Below are 23,709 nucleotides of genomic sequence, written 5' to 3'. Positions count from 1 at the left end.
CAAGTGCCGTGTAACAGAGTGAGCGCCTGTTACTCATCCCAGCTTCTGCCAACCTAGCAGTTCGAAAGCACGTAAAATGCAAGTAGAAAAATAGGGACCACTACAGTGGGAAGGTAACAGCGTTCCGTGCGCCTTTGGCGTCTAGTCATGCCGGCCACATGACCACGGAGATGTCCTCGGACAAGCGCTGGCTCTTCGGCTTTGAAACGGAGATGAGCACCGGCCCCTAGAGTCGGAAACGACTAGCACGCATGTGCGGGGGAACCTTTACCTTTACCTTTTAGGATGATGTTGAGGGACGCGATGGCTCAGTGGGTTAGGATGCTGAGCTTGTCGATCTGATGGTCGGCAGTTTGGCGGGTCGAATCCCGAGTGTCATGTAACAGAGTCAGCGCCTGTTACTCGTCCCAGCTTCTGCCAACCTAGCAGTTCGAAAGCATGTAAAAAAATGCAAGTAGAAAAATAGGGACCACTCCGGTGGGAAGGTAACAGCGTTCCGTGCGCCTTTGGCGTCTAGTCATGCCGGCCACATGACCGCGGAGATGTCCTTGGACAAACGCTGGCTCTTCGGCTTTGAAACGGAGATGAGCACCGGCCGCTAGAGTCGGAAACAACTAGCACGCATGTGCGGGGTAACCTTTACCTTTACCTTTAGGATGATGTTATATCTAGTTTGCACCTCGGTAAGTGGTGGTTTTAAGATGGGACGCCTGCACCGTGGCAGCTATTTTGTGAACTCTACTCACAAAGTTGGAAGTTGGGGCTCTGCTTCCGAAATTGGAAGGCAGTGTGTAAGCGGGCCTGGTGAATAGGTCCACTTCTCAGTATTAAAATTCAGATGTGGGGTCTCTCTGAACTTAGTGGGTTTCTTGCAGACATGCTCATTACCAAACTCGGTAACGTCATCAGTGCCGTTCAGATGGTCATCTCATTGCTCTCACTACCGTGACCAAATACCCCTCACAAGCATTTTGGCTTTCCTCATTACCCTTGGGCGGGGGTGGGGAACCATGACTCTTTTTTGATGTGTGGACTTCAACTCCCAGAATTCCTGAGCCAGCCAGATGTTGTTGACTGATTCGTTGCCCCAAAGGCAGAAGAAGAGGGAAAGAAGAGGACCATCGATTCTTCTAGAACAGGGGTCAGCAACCTGAAACAGTGAAAGAGCCACTCGGAACCGGTTCCCTCACAAAAGGAAAAACTGGGAGCCGCAAAAAATGTGTGCGCATGCACGCGCATGCGCAGAACAGGGTTTGACTGAAGAGTGGAGCCAAGGCGAGATATGCACCTACCCTGCATATTTGAATTGATTGGTTGAACTTTTTTAGTCCCACTTTTTTTTTTTTTGGATTACACATAGCAGAGGACTGGGAGCCGCAGGAGACGGCTGAAAGAGCCGCATGCGGCTCCGGAGCCGCGGCTTGCAGACCTGTGTTCTAGAATGATCAAATCCTTACCAAGTGCTAGCTGAGGAGGAGAAAGTGGGTGGAACCTGGGGAGAAAATAACCTGTCTCCTTGCGGTTGAAGATGCAATGGACATCGGACCATAGCTATACGGCTCATCCATGCAACATCTGCCCCTCCCACTAAGCTGCCCCTCTGCTTTTAATGGAGGTGCCCTCATGCTAACACTAACCCAGGGGTAAGCAACCTTGGCTCTTTTATGACTCATAGACTTCAACTCCCAGAATTCCTGAGCCAGCTAGCTCAGGAATTCTGGGAGTTGAAGTCCATGAGTCATAACAGAGCCGAGACTGCCTACCCCTGCGACTAAACTCTCACCAGCCTCCAGCTGACGTGCCCCCAAATACTTTTTAGATGCTCTGTTGTAGAGGTGATATTTTCCTTGTTATTCCAGTTCAAGACTTTCCATCTGGACGATCCACGGTTTATGGAGGTAGAAAGCTATAAAGATGGGAAGATTTCATAAGATTTATTTATTTATTTATTTTAATTCTCAGGGCGGCTTTAAACTTAGCAGTAGCCTTCATTCTATGTATATGCCTGCTTATTAGGGCTTTCACACACCCCAAGCGGCATTATTACAAAGTCAGCTTAATTGCCCCCAACAATCTCTTAATGAGATTAACATCCTCATCGTATCTTGATCTTGATAAGATGAAGATGTAAGGTGGCATTCGACTGAACCATGAAGTAAGATGGTTTTGGTGCAGGTGCTGTTTTCAATATTACGCTAACTAGGTTACAGGATAAATTGCAACAGGCCAGGTTAGTTGGGTTCACATTTCCACAATTGGCTTTTAAGATACTTTGGTTTTGGCTTAGCAGCTAAAGATGTGAGCTGTGTCAGTATGGTTGTAAACAATGATTTGGGGAAGCAGTCAAAGGAGGTTTACTCAGAAAACCATGGCTAAGCAAATCACACGTTACTATGACATGAATGCCAGACTAGGAGAGCTTGAAAGTGATACGGACTCCTTTACACAGCTAGGAAGACAATCTGGCAAAGTGAGATTTTTGTCACCCTGGCTTGTAGATTTCTTCCATGGAGAAAGTTGCATTCCGAATCTCCCTTTGCCAGATTTGTAATTCAGGTTTGTGGAATACAACATCAAAGTTTGGTTCACCCGAGTTAAGTTAACAGTACAGGTAGTCCTTGACTTACGACTGTAACTGAGCCGAGATTAGAACTACGATTGTAAGTCATTCCAGTCATTAAGCAGGTCACCACCTTTATACAGTACAGTTGAATGAGCCTATGAACCAAGCTGCAGGTAATTCTCACTTAACAACCACTGAAAGAATGTAAAATTGGGCGTGGTTGTACGGCGATCTGCTTAGTGACTGCATTACCTTGTTATAATAGCCTAGCCTAGTTTAGGTAACCATTTACTTTAATGGGTTGTGGAAGCGGCGGGCGAACGAACAAAGCTTCATCTGCGCATGCACAGGATCTAGGTTGCATGTGTGAAAACACCTCCAGTCGATAGAAGATGGTTTTTCTTCTGAAACCAGTCCTGAGAGCCAGAAAGTCTAAGGAACGCTGCTTTAAAAGAAATGCAGACCTAAGATTTAAGCAAGGGTCCTCAAATCTTTATTATTATTATTATTATTATTATTATTATTATTATTATTATTATTATTATTATTATTATTATTATTGTAAATTGAAATGTCGAGAGGCTTTCCCCCCCAAATCATTTGGCATTCTCGGAGTGGCTCATTCCAGGACAGATCATTATTATCGGAATCAAATGGGGCTCGGTTGCCCACCAGCTGGTTTTTTAGAGGGCCTGGAGGCACTGTGTGAAACAGACTGCAGCTGGTGAAGTGTTAATATCACTTTAAAGGTAAAGGTAAAGGTAAAGGTTCCCCCGCACATGTGTGCTAGTCGTTTCTGACTCTAGGGGCCGGTGCTCATCTCCGTTTCAAAGCCGAAGAGCCAGCGCTTCTCCGAGGACGTCTCCGTGGTCATGTGGCCGGCATGACTAGATGCCAAAGGCGCATGGAGCAATGTTACCTTCCCACCATAGTGGTCCCTATTTTTCTACTTGCATTTTTACGTGCTTTCGAACTGCTAGGTTGGCAGAAGCTGGGACGAGTAACAGGCGCTCACTCTGTTACGCGGCACTCGGGATTCGACCCGCCAAACTGCTGACCTTCTGATCGATAAGCTCAGCGTCCTAACCCACTGAGCCACCGCGTCCCTTTTTAATAATACCACTTTATAATGCCTTAATTAAGACCATACTTGGAATATTGCTTTGGTCGCCACAAAAAAGATCTTGAGATTCGAGAAAGGAGCGCAGAGAAGAGCAACAGAAATGACCAGGGGATGATGAAAATTTGATAAAGCAAATTAGAAATCAGGGACCCGCACATATTAAACGGATATATCTTGCGCTGATAGAGATTGATTCGGAAACAGAACTTGTTAAGGATTGTATGATAAAATGGGCCCAAAACATCCAGGAAGTTATCACAATGGACACGTGGGAAAAGATTTGGGTGAGGAACGTAAAATTCACACAAGCTCAAAATCTAAGAGAGAACTTTTACAAAATGTTTTATAGATGGCATCTAGATCCTAAAAAGCTTGCAAGTATGTATCCGAATTATCAGCCTAAATGTTGGAGGTGCGGTGATGAAGACGCAACATATTTTCACATATGGTGGACTTGTAAAAAGGTTAAGGCTTTTTGGATAAAAGTCTGGTGGAACATGCAGAAGATTTTTAAACAGAGGATAAAGTTTTGTCCGCAACTTTTTTTGTTGGGAATAATTACAGATGCTACAGTTGTGGACACTAAGTTGATGTTGAATTTTATTACGGCAGCAAGACTTTTGATAGGTCAGTATTGGAAGAAAGAGGAACTGCCGACCATAGAAGAGTGGACTTTAAAGGTTTCCGACCTGGCAGAAATGGCGAAGATTTCGGCCTATTTGAAAGATCACTCGCAAGAACGCTATATTATGGAATGGAGAAAATGGATTGAGTTTATCCAGAACAAGTATAGGGTTAAGAAGTTTTATGTAGCATTTGAATGAGTCTTCTTTCTTTTTTTCTTTTTTTCTTTTAGTTTTTTTTATATATATTCAATATTACTAAGGTTTGTTTTATCCTATATAAGCTAGAGAGTGATGGATTTTAGAGTTTATAGTTGTTAGTATATGGTTGTTTATGATTGTTTTTTTTTATATACCTTGTATTTAGCTCTGGGAAGTCGGGGGGGGGGAGGGGGGGAGGGGGGAGAGGTAGGGGGGAGGGAGAAGGGAGGGGGAGGGGGGTTTTTAAAGGAAAATTGTATGCTAAAACTTTTCAATAAAAAAAAAAGAAATGACCAGGGGACTGGTGGCTAAAACATATGAGGAACGGTTGCAAGAATTGGGTATGTCTAATTTAATGAAAAGAAGCACTAGAGAGTGACATGACGGCAGTGTTCCAGTATTTGAGGGGCTGGGGATGCTGCAACATTCCAGCTGATTGGCGCTTCTTCTGGGCTCAGAAGCACCAGGATCAGCGCCGTGCTCCTGGTACTGATCCTGCCGCTTCCGCTGAGCTCTGACAGCCCTGCAGCTCCAGCTGTCTCTCGCTCAGGCTTGTGCGGTGCTGCCACCGGTTCAGCTCATTCCCCTCCCCCCCTACCACTTTTCTAGGATGGTCGCATACAACTTGCCAGGTGCCAATGTACCACAGGTGGTACCCGTACCACTGATTGAAAAGCCTTGGGCTAAAGCCTTACTGGTCATTGGAGGGCTGGGTCAACGCTGCTAACATAGGGTGTTCTTGCTTTGACAACAGATGGAAATGTAGCCATCTTTTTTCTCTTTTGCTTTTAGACTTAGTTGATGCTGGGAGGGGGGATGTGGAATTGAGTCCAGTTAGTGATAACAATAATAAGCCAGACATTTACTTAGAGCAGGGGTGTCAAACTCAATTTCATTGAGGGCCGCATCAGCATTGCGGTTGCCCTCAGGGGGCCGGGTGGGAGTGGCCAGGGTGGGCGTGGCCTACTGGGTGGGCGTGGCTAGAGTGCGTATGGCCTACTGGGTGGGCAGGATGCTTATGGGGGCCTGGGCAGGAGTGGGACAGATCTGAGGGTCTCTGGCAGAAGGAGGGTCTCTGGGCCAGGGCCAAGGCAGTGGGGGCCGTTCCCTCACTGTTTCCAGGATGGCTTCGCGGGCCACATGAAACCACTTCACGGGCCGCATCCGGCCCCCAGGCCTTGTGTTTGACATGTCTGACTTAGAGCAATAACAAATTCTCTCAAAGAGGCCTGCCTTGCTTTGATGACCTGGCTCATAACAAGTTTCATCAGATTATCAGGGAGATTGCAAATTGGACGGATTATGTAATATGAGATCTCAGCTTGCGATCTCCCTGATAATTTGATGAAACTTGTTATGAGCCAAGTCATCAAGGCAAGGCAGGTCTCTTAGAGAGAGTTTGGCTGGCTGGCTGGCTCAGGATTTCTGGGAGTTGAAGTCCACGAGTCATAAAAGAGCCAAGGTTGCCTACCCCTGCTCTAGGTAAATGTCTCAGCAATGATGAAACTCTTCAAAAGAACTTTGAGGCATTGTTTACCTTAAAGAATCTTTTATTTGAGAAACAAAGTATCGGCACTACATAAAGGTAAAAGGTAAAGGTTCCCCCGCACATGCGTGCTAGTCGTTTCCAACTCTAGCGGCCGATGCTCATCTCCATTTCAAAGCCAAAGAGCCAGCGCTTGTCCGAGGACGTCTCCGTGGTCACGTGGCCGGCATGACTAGATGCCAAAGGTGCATGGAACACTGTTACCTTCCCACCATAGTGGTCCTTATTTTTCTACTTGCATTTTTACGTGCTTTCAAACTGCTAGGTTGGCAGAAGCTGGGATGAGTAACAGGCGCTCACTCTGTTACGCGGCACTCGGGATTCGACCTGCCAAACTGCCGACCTTCTGATCGACAAGCTCAGCGTCCTAACCCACTGAGCCACCGCGTCCCTACATTAGCACTACATAGTTAAAGCCAAAAAGTGAATTCCCCTCCCCTGGGCACAAAGTAGCAAAGCACAATTCCCTCCTCCAATTAATAGTCTTAAATCACCGTGAGGTCTTCTTCAGAGAAGATAGATCAGAACATCCAGGCATTCCTGCCCAGATCTTAGATAAGATTCTTTTGACCCTGGCTTGACGCCACCTGTGAGAAACTCAGCTGTAAGAGAACAGCTGGGCGGCATAACTGGCCTACTTGAACTGTGAATGTAAACCTTTACTGACTTTCAGAATTATATGTGGGGAATTTCCTTCCTATCTCTTTATTTGAGGAATATTGGTTACTTGAGTATAAAATCTTGCCTGACAAACGACCTCTACTATAAAGACTATTTATAAACATGTGAAAGAGATGGATGAAGACCAGGAAAAGATCCTTTCCATGTTGAAAGCAATACACGAAACCATTCTTTCAGCTTGTGATAAAATAAGACCTAACATAAAAGATCAAGATGCCAGCGTAGATACACATACCCAAACTTTGACTACAACCTAAGAACTAACAATGCAGAAGATAACAGAAGAAGTGGAACAATCAAACATTAAGACACTTGACCAACAAATACAGTTAATGGAAAAGCCAGAAAAGGGAGTGACAACACTGAAAATGGAAAAGACTTTCTATATAAATCAGAAGAAATTTGAGAAAGAAGAAGAACAGATTGAATAGAAGATAAACATATCAAGGCAGTCATGGGGAATTGGAATAATAGGGAGACAATGAATACAAATGGGCACTAGCCCTTCCAAAAAAACTGGCAATTAAATGGTCTCCTTTATTTCAAATAACATAAATAATAATAGAGAGAGATCTGTTTGATCTAAAAGCACTGATATGGAAGCCTAGTTGGCAAAGGAAGAAAGCCAGAATAAGGCTGAGGAAAATTGGGGTTTTGAGGAATTTCATATTATTAATTAAATTGCCAACATACACTGGATCATGGAGAAAGCCAGGGAGTTCCAGAAAAACATCTACTTCTGCTTCATTGGCTATGCTAAAGCCTTTGATTGTGTGGATCACAACAAATTGTGGCAAGTTCTCAAAGAGATGGGAGTACCAGACCATCTTATTTGTCTCTTGAGAAACCTATATGCGGAACCTATATGCGGGTCAAGAAGCAACAGTGAGAACTGGACACGAAACCACTGATTGGTTCAAAATTGGGATAAGAGTCCGGGAAGGCTGTATACTGTCGCCCTGCCTATTTAACTTATATGCAGAGTACATCATGAGAAAGGCAGGGCTAGATGAATCAAAAGTTGGAATTAAGATTACCAGGAGAAATATCAACAACCTAAGATATGCAGATGATACCACTCTAATGGCAGAAAGTGAAGAGGAACTAAAGAGCCTCTTGATGCGGGTGAAGAAGGAGAGTACAAAAGTTGGCTTGAAACTTAACATTAAGAAAACCAAGATCATGGCATCCGGCCCTCTCAATTCCTGGCAAATAGATGGGGAAGAAATGGAGGTAGTGACAGATTTAATTTTCCTGGGCTCCAAGATCACCGCAGACGGGGACTGCAACCAAGAAATTAAAAGACATTTGCACCTGGGGAGAAAAGCCATGGCAAATCTAGACAACACACTAAAAAGCAGAGACATCACCCTGCCAACAAAAGCGCGTATAGTCAAGGCTATGGTCTTCCCAGTTGCAATGTATGGCTGGACCATAAGAAAGGCTGAGTGCCAAAAAATTGAGGCCTTTGAACTATGGTGCCGGAGAAGACTCCTGCGAGTCCCTTGGACTGCAAGGCGATCAAACCAGTCAGTCCTAGAAGAGATCAACCCTGACTGCTCTTTAGAAGGTCAGATCCTGAAGTTGAAACTCAAATACTTTGGCCACCTAATGAAAAGGAAGGACTCACTGGAGAACAGCCTAATGCTGGGAAAGGTTGAGGGCAAGAGAAGAAGGGGATGACGGAGAATGAGGTGGCTGGATGGAGTCACTGAAGCAGTAGGCGTGAGCCTAAATGGGCTCCAGAAGATGGTAGAGGACAGGAAGGCCTTTTTTTTTTCTGCCCAAGATGGCGACGGCCGCAACCTAAGCTTCGGGCGCTCTTTGAGGGCTCCAAAGGAATTAGCTCGGGGAAGCCCATGGTATGTTGAGGTGATTCTGGGGGTGGGGGATCTAAAAACAGCTGCTGGGCGCTGTTTTCTGCGGTGCTGAGCCCCCCCCCTTCGAACTAGCGGCGCTTGACATCTGCCGCCTGCCGACCTGCCGACCCCATTATGGCGCCGAGCGCTGCTATGCCGTGAAACCCGGGACGTCTGCCTTGCTTTCTTCATCTGCTGCTGGCCGAGGCGACTCTATGCTGCTGCTGGCTGAGGCGACTTTGGGGATTGGGGTTTTTAAAAACAGCTGCTGGGCGCTGCTCTTCGTGGCGCTGAGCCCCCCCCTCCGAAATAGCGGCTTGGGACTCAATATAGCTGCTGGGATCACCTCTCTCCGCCGTTGGAAGATGGTTTGGACTGGCGGACGGGCATTGGGGAGAGAATGTTTTTGCTCTCCCCCCCCAGACTGGCGGCGCTGGCTGGCGGTGTGAGGATCGACAGAGGTCTGGCCTGCCTGTTCTTTACTTTCTTTGTTGACAGGCAGGCATTATGGCTAGCTCCGTACCTGATGGGAATTAAGATCTCCCTATTGATAGTCCAGTGTGGACGGGACCGAACCGTGGTGGGAGGACAGTTTTGGACTGGTCAGCTACCACCTCACTGGTGTGAGAGACCAGTCGGGGTGGGCCTGGCTCAGGATCCCCCTTTTCTCTCTCTGCTCCAGTTAGACTCCTCAGCCGGAGTGAGAGGACGGTTGAGGTTGTCCCTTGGATTTCCATCTCAGGTGAGAGCTGAGATGGCCTTGCAGATTGAGAGACATGACCACTGGACTTCTTCTTTCTCCATCTATGTACCATCAACGAGCGATCCTCTGGACATATTTACAACATCGGCCCTAAGAGACTATTCGAGCGCAATATGGTCTATCGTTATTCCGAAGCGGACTTGTATGCCCTTAGGGCGGTTCCTGCCTCTTGGGCGCGACCTGTCGCCTGTTTCCATACTCCCCTTAATGACGGGCCCAAGCTCTGGGACTCCAAGAGGTGGTTGGGCTTAGATAGGGGCCTCGAGTTAAGACGTGCTAAGAGGCCCCTGATAAGATTCTTAGCCGGTTATTTTAAGAGGTTAGGGAGGGGGAGGGAAGGGGGGGTAGGGAGGGAACCTGTAACCGGCACTCAGTCTGGACCTGTTAGAGGTCCTGACGGGACGGGGTCGGGGGAGGTGGCTGCTGGTGCTGGGAATGTGGGGGTGGGGCATCGAATCCCCACGGCGATAGGGTATGGCAGCAGGTGTTTGCGCGGAGGGCCATATCAACATCTGGGATCGCGCCCCCGCTATCTCCGAGCGGTGGCGCGCTCCGACCCTCCGGTTAGCACCCTCTTACCCGGGGATGAGGGTGATCAGGCCCCTGAGCTCAGGTTGGTCTATTTTAACGCTAGATCCGTAGTTAACAAAGCTCCCCTCATCCGTGATCTGATCGAGGAGGAATGTGCGGATCTAGCGTGCATCACGGAAACTTGGCTGGGCTCGGAGGGAGGGGTGCCTCTCACCGAGTTATGCCCGCCAGGTTTCCGGGTGCTGCACCAGCCACGGGCTCAGGGCAGGGGTGGTGGGGTGGCAGTGGTTATTCGGGAGACTTTGTGTCCCCGGGAGGTCACCATTGTCCAGATGGCCGGGAGTGAATCCCTCCTCTTGAGATGTGGTCCTCGGGTTCAGTTGGGCTTGTTGCTTACATACCTGGCGCCCAGCTGTGTGGCAACAGCCCTGCCTGAGCTGCTCGACACCCTCTCAGGGTTGGCGGTGGAGTTCCCCAGGCTTATAGTCCTGGGTGACTTCAACCTGCCATCACTGGGAGGGTCGTCGGAGTTAGCTCGGGAGTTCATGGCTTCCATGACAGCCATGGGCCTGACCCAGTTTATTGAGGGGCCGACTCATGAGGGGGATCATACTCTCGACCTGGTGTTCCTGTCTGGACAGTGGTTGGATGATCTGGGAGGGGGTTCCCCGTCCATCACCCCTCTGTCATGGTCAGATCATCACCTCCTGAGGCTGGTTTTCCGTCATGCCACCCCCCACCGCTGGGCGGCGGAACCGACCAGGTGGTTCCGCCCCAGGCGCCTAATGGACCCGGATCGGTTCCAGAGGGTGCTTGGGCCTATACCTATCACCCTTACCCACAGCCCAGTCGATGCCCTGGTGGAGGCCTGGGAAACGGCTGCCACCAGGGCACTCGACTGCGTTGTACCCATGCGACCTCTGACCCGTCGCAGATCCCGCTGGGCCCCATGGTTCTCTGTGGAGCTCCGGGAGATGAAGCGTCGGAGACGAGGTCTAGAGAGCGGTTGGAGATCCAGCCGATCCGAATCCGACCGATTGCAGTTAAGAACCTTTATAAGGTCTTATCTTGCGGCGATAAGGACGGCGAAGTCTAACTACTTTGCCGCCCTTATCGCGTCCGCAGATAATCGCCCGGCCGCCCTGTTTAGGGTGACTCGCTCCCTCCTTAACCAGGAGGTGAGGGAGGATCCCTTGCAGGGACGAGCCGAGGAGTTTAGTCATCATCTGGCGGACAAAATCGCTCGGATCCGGACCGGCTTGGACTCTGACTGGGCAGAGTCTGATGTGGAGGAATCAGGCGGTCTTGAGCACGTTATCTGGACTGAGTTCGACCCTGTTTCCCCTGATGATGTGGACAGGATCATGGGGAGACTGAGCACCACCACCTGTTTGTTGGATCCGTGCCCCTCCTGGCTAGCTTATGCGGCTCGGGAGGGAACACGAGGCTGGTTCCATGCAGTAATAACTGCTTCCTTGAAGGAGGGTGTCTTCCCTGCCGCCTTGAAGGAGGCGGTGGTGAGACCCCTTCTCAAGAAGCCTGCTTTGGACCCGGCTGTTTTAAACAACTATCGTCCAGTCTCCAACCTTCGCTTTCTGGCGAAGGTTGTTGAGAGTGTGGTGGCACATCAGCTCCCTCTGTTCCTGGAGGAAACTGATTATCTGGACCCGTACCAATCGGGCTTCAGGCCCGGACACAGCACGGAGACGGCATTGGTCGCGCTGGTGAATGATCTCTGGAGGGCTAGGGACAGGGGTTGTTCCTCTGTCCTGGTCCTATTAGATCTCTCAGCGGCGTTCGATACCATCGACCATGGTATCCTGCTGCGGCGTCTCAGGGGGCTGGGAGTGGGAGGCACCGTTCTACGGTGGTTCTCCTCCTACCTCCAGGGCCGCTCGCAGTCGGTGTTGACAGGAGGGCAGAGATCCGCCCCGAGGTCTCTCATTTGTGGAGTTCCTCAGGGGTCGGTTCTCTCGCCTCTCCTGTTCAACATCTATATGAAGCCACTGGGCGAGATCATTCGTGGTTTTGGGGTGGGGTATCACCAGTACGCTGATGATACCCAACTTTTTCTTTCCACCCCGAACCAACCCAGTGATGCCCTCTCCGTGATGTCCCGGTGCCTGGAGGCGGTTCAGGTCTGGATGGGGAGAAACAGGCTTCGTCTCAATCCCGCCAAGACTGAGTGGCTGTGCATATCGGCATCTCGGGTTAACCAAGTTATTCCATCCTTAATGATGGGGGGTGAGGTGCTACCCCCCGTTGATAGGGCTCGCAAATACCCCAAACCCATTAGATCAGGCCGGCTTGTTCAAACAAGTAAGTTTTCAGATCACGGCGGAAAGAGCGAAGGTCGGGAGCCATCCGGAGCTCAACCGGTAATTGATTCCAAAGGTTCTGGCACGCCCACAGAGAATGCCCTCCCCCTGGGGGCCGTCAGCCCACACTCTCTGACCGACGGCACCCTGAGGAGGCCCTCTCTGTGGGAGCGCACAGGATGAAGGGAAGTTGACGCCAGCAGCAGGTGCTCCCGTAAGTAATCCGGACCCATGCCATTTAGGGCCTTATAGGTAATCACCAGCCTACAGTAAGACTTGTGAACAAAACCATGAAATAAGGATATGAGCTAAACAATGAAGCCTACAAATGAAGAAAGGAATTTGTGATCCACAGGCCGCCCTCAACGTACAACCACAATTCAGCCAAAAAAATTTCATTGCTAAGCGAGACATTTGTTAAGTGAATTTCGCCCCGTTTTACGACACTTTTTGCCACAGTTGTTAAGTGAATCACTGCAGTTGCTAAGTCAGTTACCTGGTTGTTCAGTGAATTTGGCTTCCCCATGGACTTTGCTTGACAGAAGGTTGCAAAAGGTAATCACATGACTCCGGGACACTGCAACCGTCATAAATCTGAGTCAATTGTTAAGCATCACGAATTTTGATCACGCGACTATGGGGATTCAGCAAAGTTCAAAACTGTGAAAAATGGTCATGTGACTTTTTTCAGTTCCTTTGTTACTTTGAACCAGTCACTAAATGAACTGTTGTAAGTCAAGGACTACCTACATAACCTTCATCCATACAAATGTCTTTCTAGGAAGAAGTATCAAATAAGGATAAAAATGTTGAAACAGACATCCAGTGGATTGTGGACAGGTACTGTGGACCAGTATTGTGGACCTTTATTGTGGATTGGTACCGGGCTACAGCATGCCAGCAACTGGGCCACACAAACAGGCAAAGCCCCATCCGCGGGATGCAGGCAACACACAAAACCACGCCTCCTCCAGTCCACGGAAAAACCTCTCTCCACAGAACCGGTCCCTGGAGCCCAAAAGATTGGGGACCTCTGCCTTATACCATTTCAGATAAATGGCTGTCCAGTCTCTTCTTAAAAACTTCCACTGTTGGAGCATCCACAGCTTCTGGAGGCAGGATGTTCCACTGATTAATTGTTCTAACAGTCCAGAAATTTCTCCTTAGTTCTAGGTTGCTTCTCTCTTTGGTTAGTTTCCATCCTTGGCTTCTTGTCCAGCCTTCTGGTGCTTTGGAGAATAGATTGACTCCCTCTTCTTGGTGACAACCCTTGAAATACTGGAAGACTGCTTTCATGTGACACCTAGTTCTTCTGTTCATTAAACTAGACAAGATGGTTCATATTTATGACAGTTGCAGTGTCCTGGAATCATGCGATTACCTCTTGTGAACTTCTGACAAGCAAAGTCAATGAGGAAACTAGATTCACTTAACAACCATGTTACTAACTTACAACTGCAGTGATCCACGTAACAAACATGGCAAGAGAGGCAATCTAAGCTATGATTGGTTGCCTTGAGTGAAAAGGGGGAGGTTCCTTGTTTCCCGCCTTTTTTCCTCTGAGTGCCCTCTGTAATTTACCTCATGATATGTTGATTTACCTGACGTGCTCCTATTTGCCTGCTTATCTTATTTACTATTAATATATTTATTTATATAAAACTATGTGTTTGTGTCAGCATCTCTGACTCCATTTGGACACCGGCTGCGCAATTCTCTGACATTTTTCCCTGCAGTCCCCGATCGCAGAGGAGCTGAGGAAAGGGACACACACGCGCGCGCGCACACACACACACACACACACACACACACACACTGTTTCATGAGGGGCTGGCAGTCTTCTGCCCACCCAAGGGGCTTGCTAGTTCATGCCCTTCCAACAGTTAAGAGATGATCTGACATGGGGAGCAAACACCAAAGTTGTGATGAAGAGAGCACAGCAGAGGTTATACTTCTTGAGAATTCTCAGGAAGCATAATCTCTCAAAGGACCTGTTGTTGGCATTCTACCACTGTACCATAGAGAGCGTGTTAACCTATGGTCTGTGTGTGTGGTTTGGGAGTTGTACAGTCAGGGAAAAAACAATGCTGTCCAGGGTCATAAAGAATGTGGAGAGAATAATTGGGTGTACTCTTTCTACTTTAGATCAAATTTATGCCTCCAGGTGTTATAAGAAAGCTGTGGAGATTGTGCAGGATTGCACGCACCCCGGAAATGATCTCTTTCAGCTTCTGCCTTCTAGAAGGAGGTATAGGGTCATAAAGACCAGGACCAGCTGCTTGAGAAATAGTTTTTATCCAAAAGCGGGTTTGGCCTTGAATGCAGCAGAATGCAGTTTCTGAGAGAACTTCTGTATTTAGTTTTTAGAGTGTTAGAGTGTTTCTAGGGGTTAAATGTGTATAGGTGGGGTGGGTGGTATGTTGATATGTATTTTGTTGTTTTTGATGGGTTTTGTGGGGTTGATGCGGATTTTTCAATTTCGTTGTTCTGTATGGGACAATGACAATAAAGGTTATCGTATTGTATCGTATCGTATCGACATGGAACCACACGCCCCATTCTGTCAACATAGCCATGCCTGTGCACCACCCTCCCCTTTTCTCCCCTTGCCTTTTGCGGTGGGCAGAAACGAAACTGAAACGAAACAGAAATGAAACAGACTGGGATTTGTTTCTCGAGTCTTTACTGAAGCTCAAAAGGTTCACATGAAGTCAGCTGTCACTATTCTAGAAGCTCAGCAACCCGGGACCACCTGCTGCTAAAGCAAAGAGGGACCAAGGAAAGAGGATACAGGAAGCGTCAACAAGGAGAGGTCCCTTAAGATCTTACTGCATCAGTCTTGCTGGAGAGAAACACCTCTTCAGAGACAGATGAGAGGAAGGCACGGTTCAAGGCAAGGTCCTGCTAGGAAACAGAACTTATGCCAACGGGTGAGGGGGGCTAGCACAATAGGCCTCCAGAGCTTTTGGGGGTGAATCCCTTTTTTGTTCAATTTTTTATCTGCCTGTGGGAATAATGGCCTCCTGAAGGAGCTACACTGGGTTTTCCATGACAAATGAAGGCACATATACATGTCCCAGGTCAACGTTGCAAGATCCAATCTGGTTCGGTCACCAAGACCAGAGGTTTACTCTTCAGAGCATTCGGGCCCGTGCTGGAGACATCTGGCAACTCTCCCAACTGTGCCTCAGTGCTGCATAAACGTTCTGGCTTTTGGGTAAGAGGCAAAACCACAGTTTCCTGGCACAGCCTGACACCAGGCTACTTGAGTGGTGGGCTATGAACGAGCTGGAGAGGGCAAGGATGTGTCTCTTCAAAGAGATGGTGGACGATCTTCAGGTCAGTTAAGCAGGACAGATGGATGAAATTATAGGGTATCACCTCTTCAAATCAAGATCTGTAAGGCAAGGGCTAGATGAACAAGGCAGAAGAATGAGGCTCTTGGATTTCTAGAATCGTTCTAGGAATTGGATTACACTATTTATACTCTTCCTCGTACCAGGAAACTGTATTGGCCCCATATCTATCAGCAAGGTGATCCCATGGAATCCATCCTTTAGGTGAAGCCAGGTGACAGGCACACCGTTGTCTTCCAGCCTCTTCTTATAGAGCAAGCCATCATCTCGGAAAATGTCGTATTCGCAGGTTAAAAGGAAAGTCTCTGGAAACTGCTGGATGATGGCGTCTTCCGCCAGGAGCGGAGAAAACATGGGGTCCAAAACTCCTTTGGATTTTTTGAAAAGATCTTCTGAAAACGGACCAGGTACAAATGGTACGTAACCCCGGCCTTTAAATTCCTCCGGAATATGTTCCGCACTGATCCATTTCTGATACTTTGCCCTGACTTCCTGCGGTATATGGGCATTGGCCATAATTTCATTGACCCCGGCACTGGTTCCCAAGAGATAAACTGTGCCAAGACGAACAGCATCTTTCTTGAGTAAGAGGGGAATAGAATGGTTTTGCTGGTAAGAAGGTAAATTGAAATCCAGACTTTGTAGGAAAGGATACAGTAGCATCAGGGCCCGGGGCTGTGGCACGTCCTTTTTCATCACAAGTTGCTGAGCAGTGCTGGCAACAAGTGTGCTTCCACTGCTGTCGCCAGCCAGCACGATCCGTTTAGGGTCCACTCCGTAGTCCTGCGCATTCTTCAGAAAATGTGATACGGCAGTGTAGCAGCTGAGTTGTTGAGCTGGAAAGGGATGCTCTGGCGCCAAGGGGTATCTGAAGCAACAGTGAGTCAAAACACAACCTTTCAAATGCATTGGCATTCCTATTATTATGATGAATATATCATAGCTGCCCAGCCCAAAAAGACTGGGCAGCATGCAACAACCGATAGAGGCAGTCCTCGACTTACAACAGTTCATTTAATAACTGTTCAACATTACAACACCACTTCGAAAAAGTGACTTATGACCATTTTTCACATGACCGTTGTAGCATCCCTGTGCTCACATGATCAAACTTAGGGTGCCTGGCAACTGATATTTATGAAAAATTGCGGTGTCTCAGGCTCATGTGATCCCCTTTTGTGACCCTCTGACAAGCTAGGTCAGTGGGATTCAGTTAACAACTGCGTTACTAACGTAACAATTGCACTGATTCACTTAACAACTGTGGCAAGACAGGTCATAAAATGGGGCAAAGCTCACTTAACAACGGTCTCACAAAGCAACATAAAGTTTGGGCTCCGTTGTGATTGTAACTCGAGGACTACCTGTAATTCTGGAAACTACTCTGAAGTAACCCGCTGCATCCTTGTTGTTTCCTTGTGGCTGTCAGCATTTTAGTAGACTGTCTAGAGCAGACATGTCAAACTTGCGACGTCACGTGATGTCGTGCAACGTATCGGAGCCTTTTCGCCATTGTTGGCAATGGGGTGGGCGTGGTTTCCTGGTGACGCATCCGGCCCGCGGGCCAGCAGTTTGACACCCCTGGTCTAGAGAGAGAGAGAGGTTATGGCAGTTGGATTTTGTGCCTTTTGTGACACAAGTCAACCTGAGCTCACTTACCCAATTAATATGACCACAGTGTCAGTTTTCCGGGCAATGAAGTCGCACAGCCTTCTGTGGCCTTCTGAAATACCACAAAGAATTGGTTGAATTGATCTTCAGATGAGAACGTCCCATTTCTCCCACCCCTAACGTAGATAAGGCTCGCAATCTGGGAGTCCTCTTAGATTCACAGCTCTCCTTAGAAGATCATATAGGAGCTGTGACTAGAGGGGCCTTCGCCCAGGTTCGTCTGGTGCGCCAGTTGCGACCCTATCTGGACCTGGATGCCTTGCGTACAGTCACTCATGCACTTGTGACCTCTCGTTTAGACTACTGCAATGCTCTCTACATGGGGCTGCCCTTGAGGACCACTCAGAAGCTTCAGCTGGTACAGAATGCAGCCACACGAGTTCTTTTAGGGGTCTCCCGATACTCCCATGTTACACCTCTGCTCCGTGAGCTGCATTGGCTTCCAGTTGCCTTCCGGGTGAGATTCAAGGTGCTGGTGATGACATATAAAGCCCTACATGGCATGGGTCCGGACTACCTACGGGAGCACCTACTGCCGGCGTCAACTTCCCTCCGTCCTGTACGCTCCCACAGAGAGGGCCTCCTCAGGGTACCACCGGTCAGAGAATGTCGACTGGTGACCCCCAGGGGGAGAGCGTTCTCGGTGGGCGCACCAGTCCTTTGGAACCGCTTACCGGCTGAAATACAGATGGCCCCCGACCTTTGCTCCTTCCGGTGTGATCTAAAAACCTATCTATTCGAACAAGCCGGCCTGGTCTGATGGGTTTGGGGTTTTAACATTGTTTTTAACTAACTTACTACATTGGGCACAATCATTTAACTTTAAATCTTGTATCCTGTATTCTTATTTTTATTGCCCTGTACACCGCCCTGAGTCCTTCGGGAGAAGGGCGGTATATAAATCAAATAAATAAATAAATAATGTGTAGGTTTTTATCTAAGCACATGCATTTTTCCCATTTGGTCCTTGGCGTGCTGCAGAAGAATCAGGGTACATCAATCAAAACAATTATTTGGAAAACCTACGGGGCCCTCCAAGCAGGCCTGCTCCTCCGTGGATCCAGACAAGTCCTCGTCTGTTCTCTGGACTTGCTCCTTTGGGACAACAGACCACCACCGGCACTCTGTCAAAAAGCACTTCCTTGACGATCAAGTCAGACGGTTTCCTTGTGGGTATTCCATCCACAAGGAGATTCCATATCGCAAATTCAGGGCAGATGCCAAGTTTATCGAGAATCGTGGCCTGCACAGGCGAAAGACGAGAAAGAAAACAAATGATAATGCACAAAGGATTTGTTTAGATGCTATCCAGAGTGAATTCTAATAAACGAGAATATTTGGAGCTCAGCATTGAAAGGAGGGATCCTTGGTGCTCTCTGAGCTTGGTGGTGGATCCTCAGGCACACCAAGTGTAGGACTGTGCCATTCAGGCAAACCAACTGAAAGCAAAGCTGGAATCCAAAGACAGAGACTTACCAGTCCCATAACAATTCTCACAGAGGAAAAGAGAAGGCGCAGTTTTGTCCCCTGGCTGATTCCTGGCGGGATATGCATGCCGATGATGTTACAGTAAAGGATCCACCCGAGGAATAACAATGTGACTGAAATGCAAAAGTAAAATGCCAATATCCACAGGGTTTGGCCCAGCATCGTTTCCATGGTGGAAAGGTCTTTCACTATCTGGCCAAAGAAAATTGTCTTAAAGCTTAATTTGCTTTGTTCTTGCTCCGTGAGGTCTATATTGCCCTGTAGTTCTTTTAACTATAGGTGACGGGTACACCTCGATGCCTTCTCTTATATCATTTCCACCGGTATGATTGGGCAAATGATCATTTTTATTCATGATTTAAATGGACCAACAAGTTCTGAACAAACAGATCTCTTTCAAAAGCCTTCTCTCTTGAGGGTTACTTCAACCAACATCATTTGAGTTCACTTCATGATCACCCCATAAAGCAAATGAGGAGGTTCGTTTATCTGCATTCCTTAATTAGGGCTTTCAGAGGCACACTGTGACCTGAGTGAGCTTCTGGGCACCACATTCCCTAACAGAGAAAATTGACTGCACAGATTTTGAGATGACAACAGCCTCAAACAAGGTTTCATGTCGAGTGGATTTTGCCACTTGGGTTGTAATTTGGTATTTTTGCTTCTGATGGTCAGAGGGAGATCAGTTCGACTAAGATTCTCTAAAATCGACATCATAGCAATGTTCCAATATCTCAGGGGTTGCCCCAAAGAAGAGGGAATCAAACTGTTCTCCAAAGCAGCTGAAGGCAGGACAAGAAGCAACGGATGGAAACTAATCAAGGAGAGATTCAACCTGGAGCTAAGGAGAAATTACCTGACAGAACAATTAATTAGTGGAACAGCTTGCCTCCAGTTGTGGGTCCTTCAACACTGGAGGTTTTTAAGAAGAGACTGGACAATTATTTACCTGAAAATGTATAGGGCAGCAGTCCCCAAGCTTTGGAAGGGACCTTGGAGGTTATCTAGTCCAACCCCCTGCTCAGGCAGGAAACCCTATACCATTTCAGGCAAATGGCTGTCCAAATCTCTTTTTAAAAACTTCCAGTGTTGGAGCATTCACCACTTCTGGAGGCAGGTTGTTCCACTGGTTAATTGTTCTAACTGTCAGGAAGTTTCTCCTTAGTTCTAGGTTGCTTCTCTCCCTTTACTAGTTTCCATCTATTGCTTCTTGTCCTGCTTTCAGGTGCTTTGGAGAATAGCTTGACTCCCTCTTCTTTGGGGCAGCCCCTGAGATACTGGAAGACTGCTATCATGTCACCCCTCGCCCTCCTCTTCGTTAAACTACACATACCCAATTCCAGCAACCGTTCCCTGTATGTTTTAGCCTCCAGTCCCCCAATCATCTTTGTTGCTCTACTCTGTACCCTTTCTAGAGTCTCGACATCTTTTTTACATCGTGGTGACCAAAACAGGATGCAGTATTCCAGGTGTGGCCTTACCAAGGCATTGTAAAATGGTATTAGTACTTCACGTGATTTTGATTCTATCCCTCTGTTAATGCAGCCTAGCACTGTGTTGGCTTTTTTTGGCAGCTGCAGCACACTGCTGGCTCATATTGAAGTGATTGTCTACTAGGACTCGGAGATCCCTCTCGCAGTTACTACTATTGAGCAAGGTACCACCTATACTATATCTGTGCATTTGATTTTTCCTGCCTAAATGTAGAACCTTACTTTTTTCACCATTGAATTGAGATGCATGCCCATGCATGCCAGCCCACTTGCGCAAGCTGCACACACACACACACACACCGGCCCACCGCTCACATGGCCCGGTTGCAAATAGGCCACAGTCCGATAGTGGGCCACAGTCCAGGGACTGGGGACCCCGATATAGGGTTTCCTGCCTGAGCAGGGGGTTGGACTAGAAGACCTCCAAGGTCCCTTCCAATTTTGTTGTTATTGTTATTAAAACCCAGAGCCCCGAATGCAGCTCTTTGCCCTTCCTTAATAATGAAACATTTGTAGATGGGAAAATTGCAACTATCACTATTGGGTAGAATCTCTATAATTAAGATGAAAGTTTTACCAGAGATGCTTTTTTTTTGTTTCAGATTTTACCAGTATTGGCAACTGCTACTTCATTTGTTTATATGGCAAGGGGAAAAAAACCCCAAGAATTACATATAAATTATTGCAAGATGCCACAGAAAGTTTGGCTTTACCGGATTTGAAATTGGATTTTTTATGCTTGTTGCTTGGTCGGGCAAAAAGAACGGCCGATTCTCCCAAATGAAAGGTTAGTCAAGCTAGAGGGCCATGAATTAAGATTGGGATGGCACAGCTATTTATGGTATGATAAGAGTTCAAACAAATGTTGATTTTTATAATCACTTTGTCAGACGTGCCATCCTGAATTTGGAAGAAATATAAAATAAGGGGTCTCTGCAAAGATGCCTCTTTGGCTATCTCCCCAAGAAGCTCTTTTTTAAAAAAGAAACGATGGGAAGGCCAGACTGGTAGAGTTATGGCTGAATAATATCCTTCCATTAAAGGTAAAGGTAAAGGTTCCCCCGCACATGCGTGCTAGTCGTTTCCGACTCTAGGGGCCGGTGCTCATCTCCATTTCAAAGCCGAAGAGCCAGCGCTTGTCCGAGGACGTCTCCGTGGTCATGTGGCCGGCATGACTAGACGCCAAAGGCGCACGGAACGCTGTTACCTTCCCACCGGAGTGGTCCCTATTTGTCTACTTGCATTTTTACGTGCTTTCGAACTGCTAGGTTGGCAGAAGCTGGGACAAGTAACAGGTGCTCACTCTGTTACGCGGCACTCGGGATTTGACCTGCCAAACTACCGACCTTCTGATCGACAAGCTCAGCGTCCTAATCCACTGAGCCACCGCGTCCCTTTTATCCTTCCATTATGGTGAGCCTATTCTCAACTCCAAAGAGGAGCTAGAGTCAGAAGAAGGTGTTTGCCATCGGTTTCCATATTTACAATTGACAGGAAGCTTTGAACTGGATAAAAAAGAGTTACGGATTCCATTTTGTGAAAAATGAATTGGATATCCCACTGTGTGATAGTGATGAGCGTGTTATTGCTAAGGCTTATAAATTGGGATTTGGAGAACGACTACATAAAGCGTTGTGTGATTCAGTGGGCAAATAATTTGGGATATAATGGAATGCTTGAACAATGGGGGAATATGTGGACGAAAGGCCTAAACTTCACATTAAATTATAATTCAAAAGAAAATTTTTGTAAGATGATGTATCATTGGTATCTAGCACCGGGTAAGTTGTGAGGAATGTATAAAGGTATCTTAAATGAATGTTGGGAATGTAAATATAAAGGAGCTTTTTATCATTTATGATGGACAGGTGTCAAAGCAAAGAAATATTGGAGTAACATTCACATCTTAATACAAAAGATTCTTAAAGTTAATAGAAAAATACAACCAGAGACTTTTCTTTTAGGCCTAATGGATAAGGAACTTAAAAGAATATTAACCGTTAAGAATGTTTTGAAAATAAATTTAAGTAAGAATTTTGTAAACAGGATCTGTGACGAGGCCATCAAGATGATCAGTTAGAAAAGAAGCTTCATACTCATGAGGTTATTATTTGCAGAAATATTAGAAATGTTTATATTGATATTTATCAAAATAATAAGAATTGTGAGAATATTGTTGGAAGAAGAGAAAATCAAGCAAAGCTATTATGTGGACTATAGAATTATAGAAATTAATTGTTATTGTTTTTTTAAATAAATATAAACCCAGACAACATGCTGTTTACCAAATATTATGATTATGTTAAAAAAAAATCAATAAAACTTTTCTTTTTTTAAAAAAATGGGAACTTTGATGTTATGCAGGTAGTCCTCGACTTATGACCACAATTGAGCCCAACATTTGTATTGCTAAGTGAGACATTTGTTAAGCACTGTTGTAAGTCAAGGACTACTTGTCTATGTTGACAGCAGCAAGATTACTTTATGGACAGAAAAGGAAGGGCATTTTGAGTCCCATGAGGGGCGAATGGCTGCAAAAGTTGGAGTTAGCTGAGAGGGCAAATTGACGGCTTTGATCGAAGAAAAGATCTCCATTAATTTTGTTTCTACTTGGAAATTTTATATTATTGCATAAAAGTAAAAAGCTGAGGCTTCATGTTGTCTTATTCTACTGAACCAAAAGGAGTTGGAAGTCAATGCTTTTTTTCTCTCCCCCACACCCCCACTCTACCCTACATTTCCATCTTTTTCCCTTTTCCTCTCCTAAAGGTAAAGGTAAAGGTTCCCCCGCACATGCGTGCTAGTCGTTTCCGACTCTAGGGGCCGGTGCTCATCTCCGTTTCAAAGCCGAAGAGCCAGCGCTTGTCCGAGGATGTCTCCTGTGGTCATGTGGCCGGCATGACTAGACACCAAAAGCGCACGGAACGCTGTTACCTTCCCACCATAGTGGTCCCTATTTTTCTACTTGCATTTTTACGTGCTTTCGAACTGCTAGGTTGGCAGAAGCTGGGACAAGTAACAGGCGCTCACTCTGCTACGTGGCACTCGGGATTCGACCCGCCAAACTGTCGACCATTTGATCGACATTTCCTCTCCTATTTTACCTTTATTTTTATTTTTTCCTTGTATTTTTGCATTTTATGCTTTGATAAAGAAACTTTGCAACTGGAGGAAGAACCATTTGCGGGGTTTTAGAACATGCTTTGGATGGAAGAAGTTGAGTCTAATAAATACAGGTATTCCTCAACTCACAACCAGAATTGGGCCCAATTTTTTTAAAATTGCTGAGTGAGACAGGTGTTCAGTGAATTTTGCTCCACTGTAGTTGTTCCGTTAGTAACAAGGTTACTAAAGTGAATCTGGCCTCCCCATTGGCTTGGCTTGGCTTGTCAGAAGGTCGCAAAAGGGGAATCGTATTTATGCAACCGTCATAAATACGAGTCACTTGCCAAGAGTCTGAATTTTGATCATGTGACCATGCGGGGATGCTGCA

The 23,709-nt window shown here is 46.8% G+C and overlaps 2 protein-coding genes across 2 annotated transcripts in view; one reads left to right on the top strand and one right to left on the bottom strand.

The window, feature by feature from the left end:
• LOC308661151 (uncharacterized protein) overlaps window positions 1-23,709 on the top strand; it is a 180,297-nt gene that overhangs the window by 45,987 nt on the left and 110,601 nt on the right. The gene's annotated exons all lie outside the window — the stretch shown is intronic.
• Window positions 14,889-19,384, bottom strand: LOC308661221 (arylacetamide deacetylase-like 4). The gene is made up of 4 exons (XM_081316116.1): window positions 18,712-19,384; window positions 18,262-18,478; window positions 17,224-17,287; window positions 14,889-16,432 (listed from the first exon to the last, which is right to left on the bottom strand). The coding sequence occupies exons 1-4, from the start codon at window positions 18,892-18,894 to the stop codon at window positions 15,658-15,660; spliced, it is 1,239 nt and encodes a 412-aa protein (XP_081172242.1). The 5' UTR covers window positions 18,895-19,384; the 3' UTR covers window positions 14,889-15,657.

Source organism: Vipera berus, assembly GCF_964194415.1.
Source record: "Vipera berus genome assembly, chromosome: 2".
NCBI classification, from domain to species: Eukaryota; Metazoa; Chordata; class Lepidosauria; order Squamata; family Viperidae; genus Vipera; species Vipera berus.
This window is presented reverse-complemented; position numbering and strand designations above follow the sequence as displayed.

Excerpts from the sequence above, each read along its gene's own strand:
- LOC308661221 (XM_081316116.1), bottom strand. The coding sequence starts at position 18,894 with ATGGAAACGATGCTGGGCCAAACCCTGTGGATATTGGCATTTTACTTT. Across the intron at positions 17,288-18,261 it reads AGGCCTGCTTGGAGGGCCCC|AAGGCCACAGAAGGCTGTGC; the intron begins GTAGGTTTTCCA and ends GTGGTATTTCAG. Across the intron at positions 16,433-17,223 it reads ACTGTGGTCATATTAATTGG|ATACCCCTTGGCGCCAGAGC; the intron begins GTAAGTGAGCTC and ends CTGTTGCTTCAG.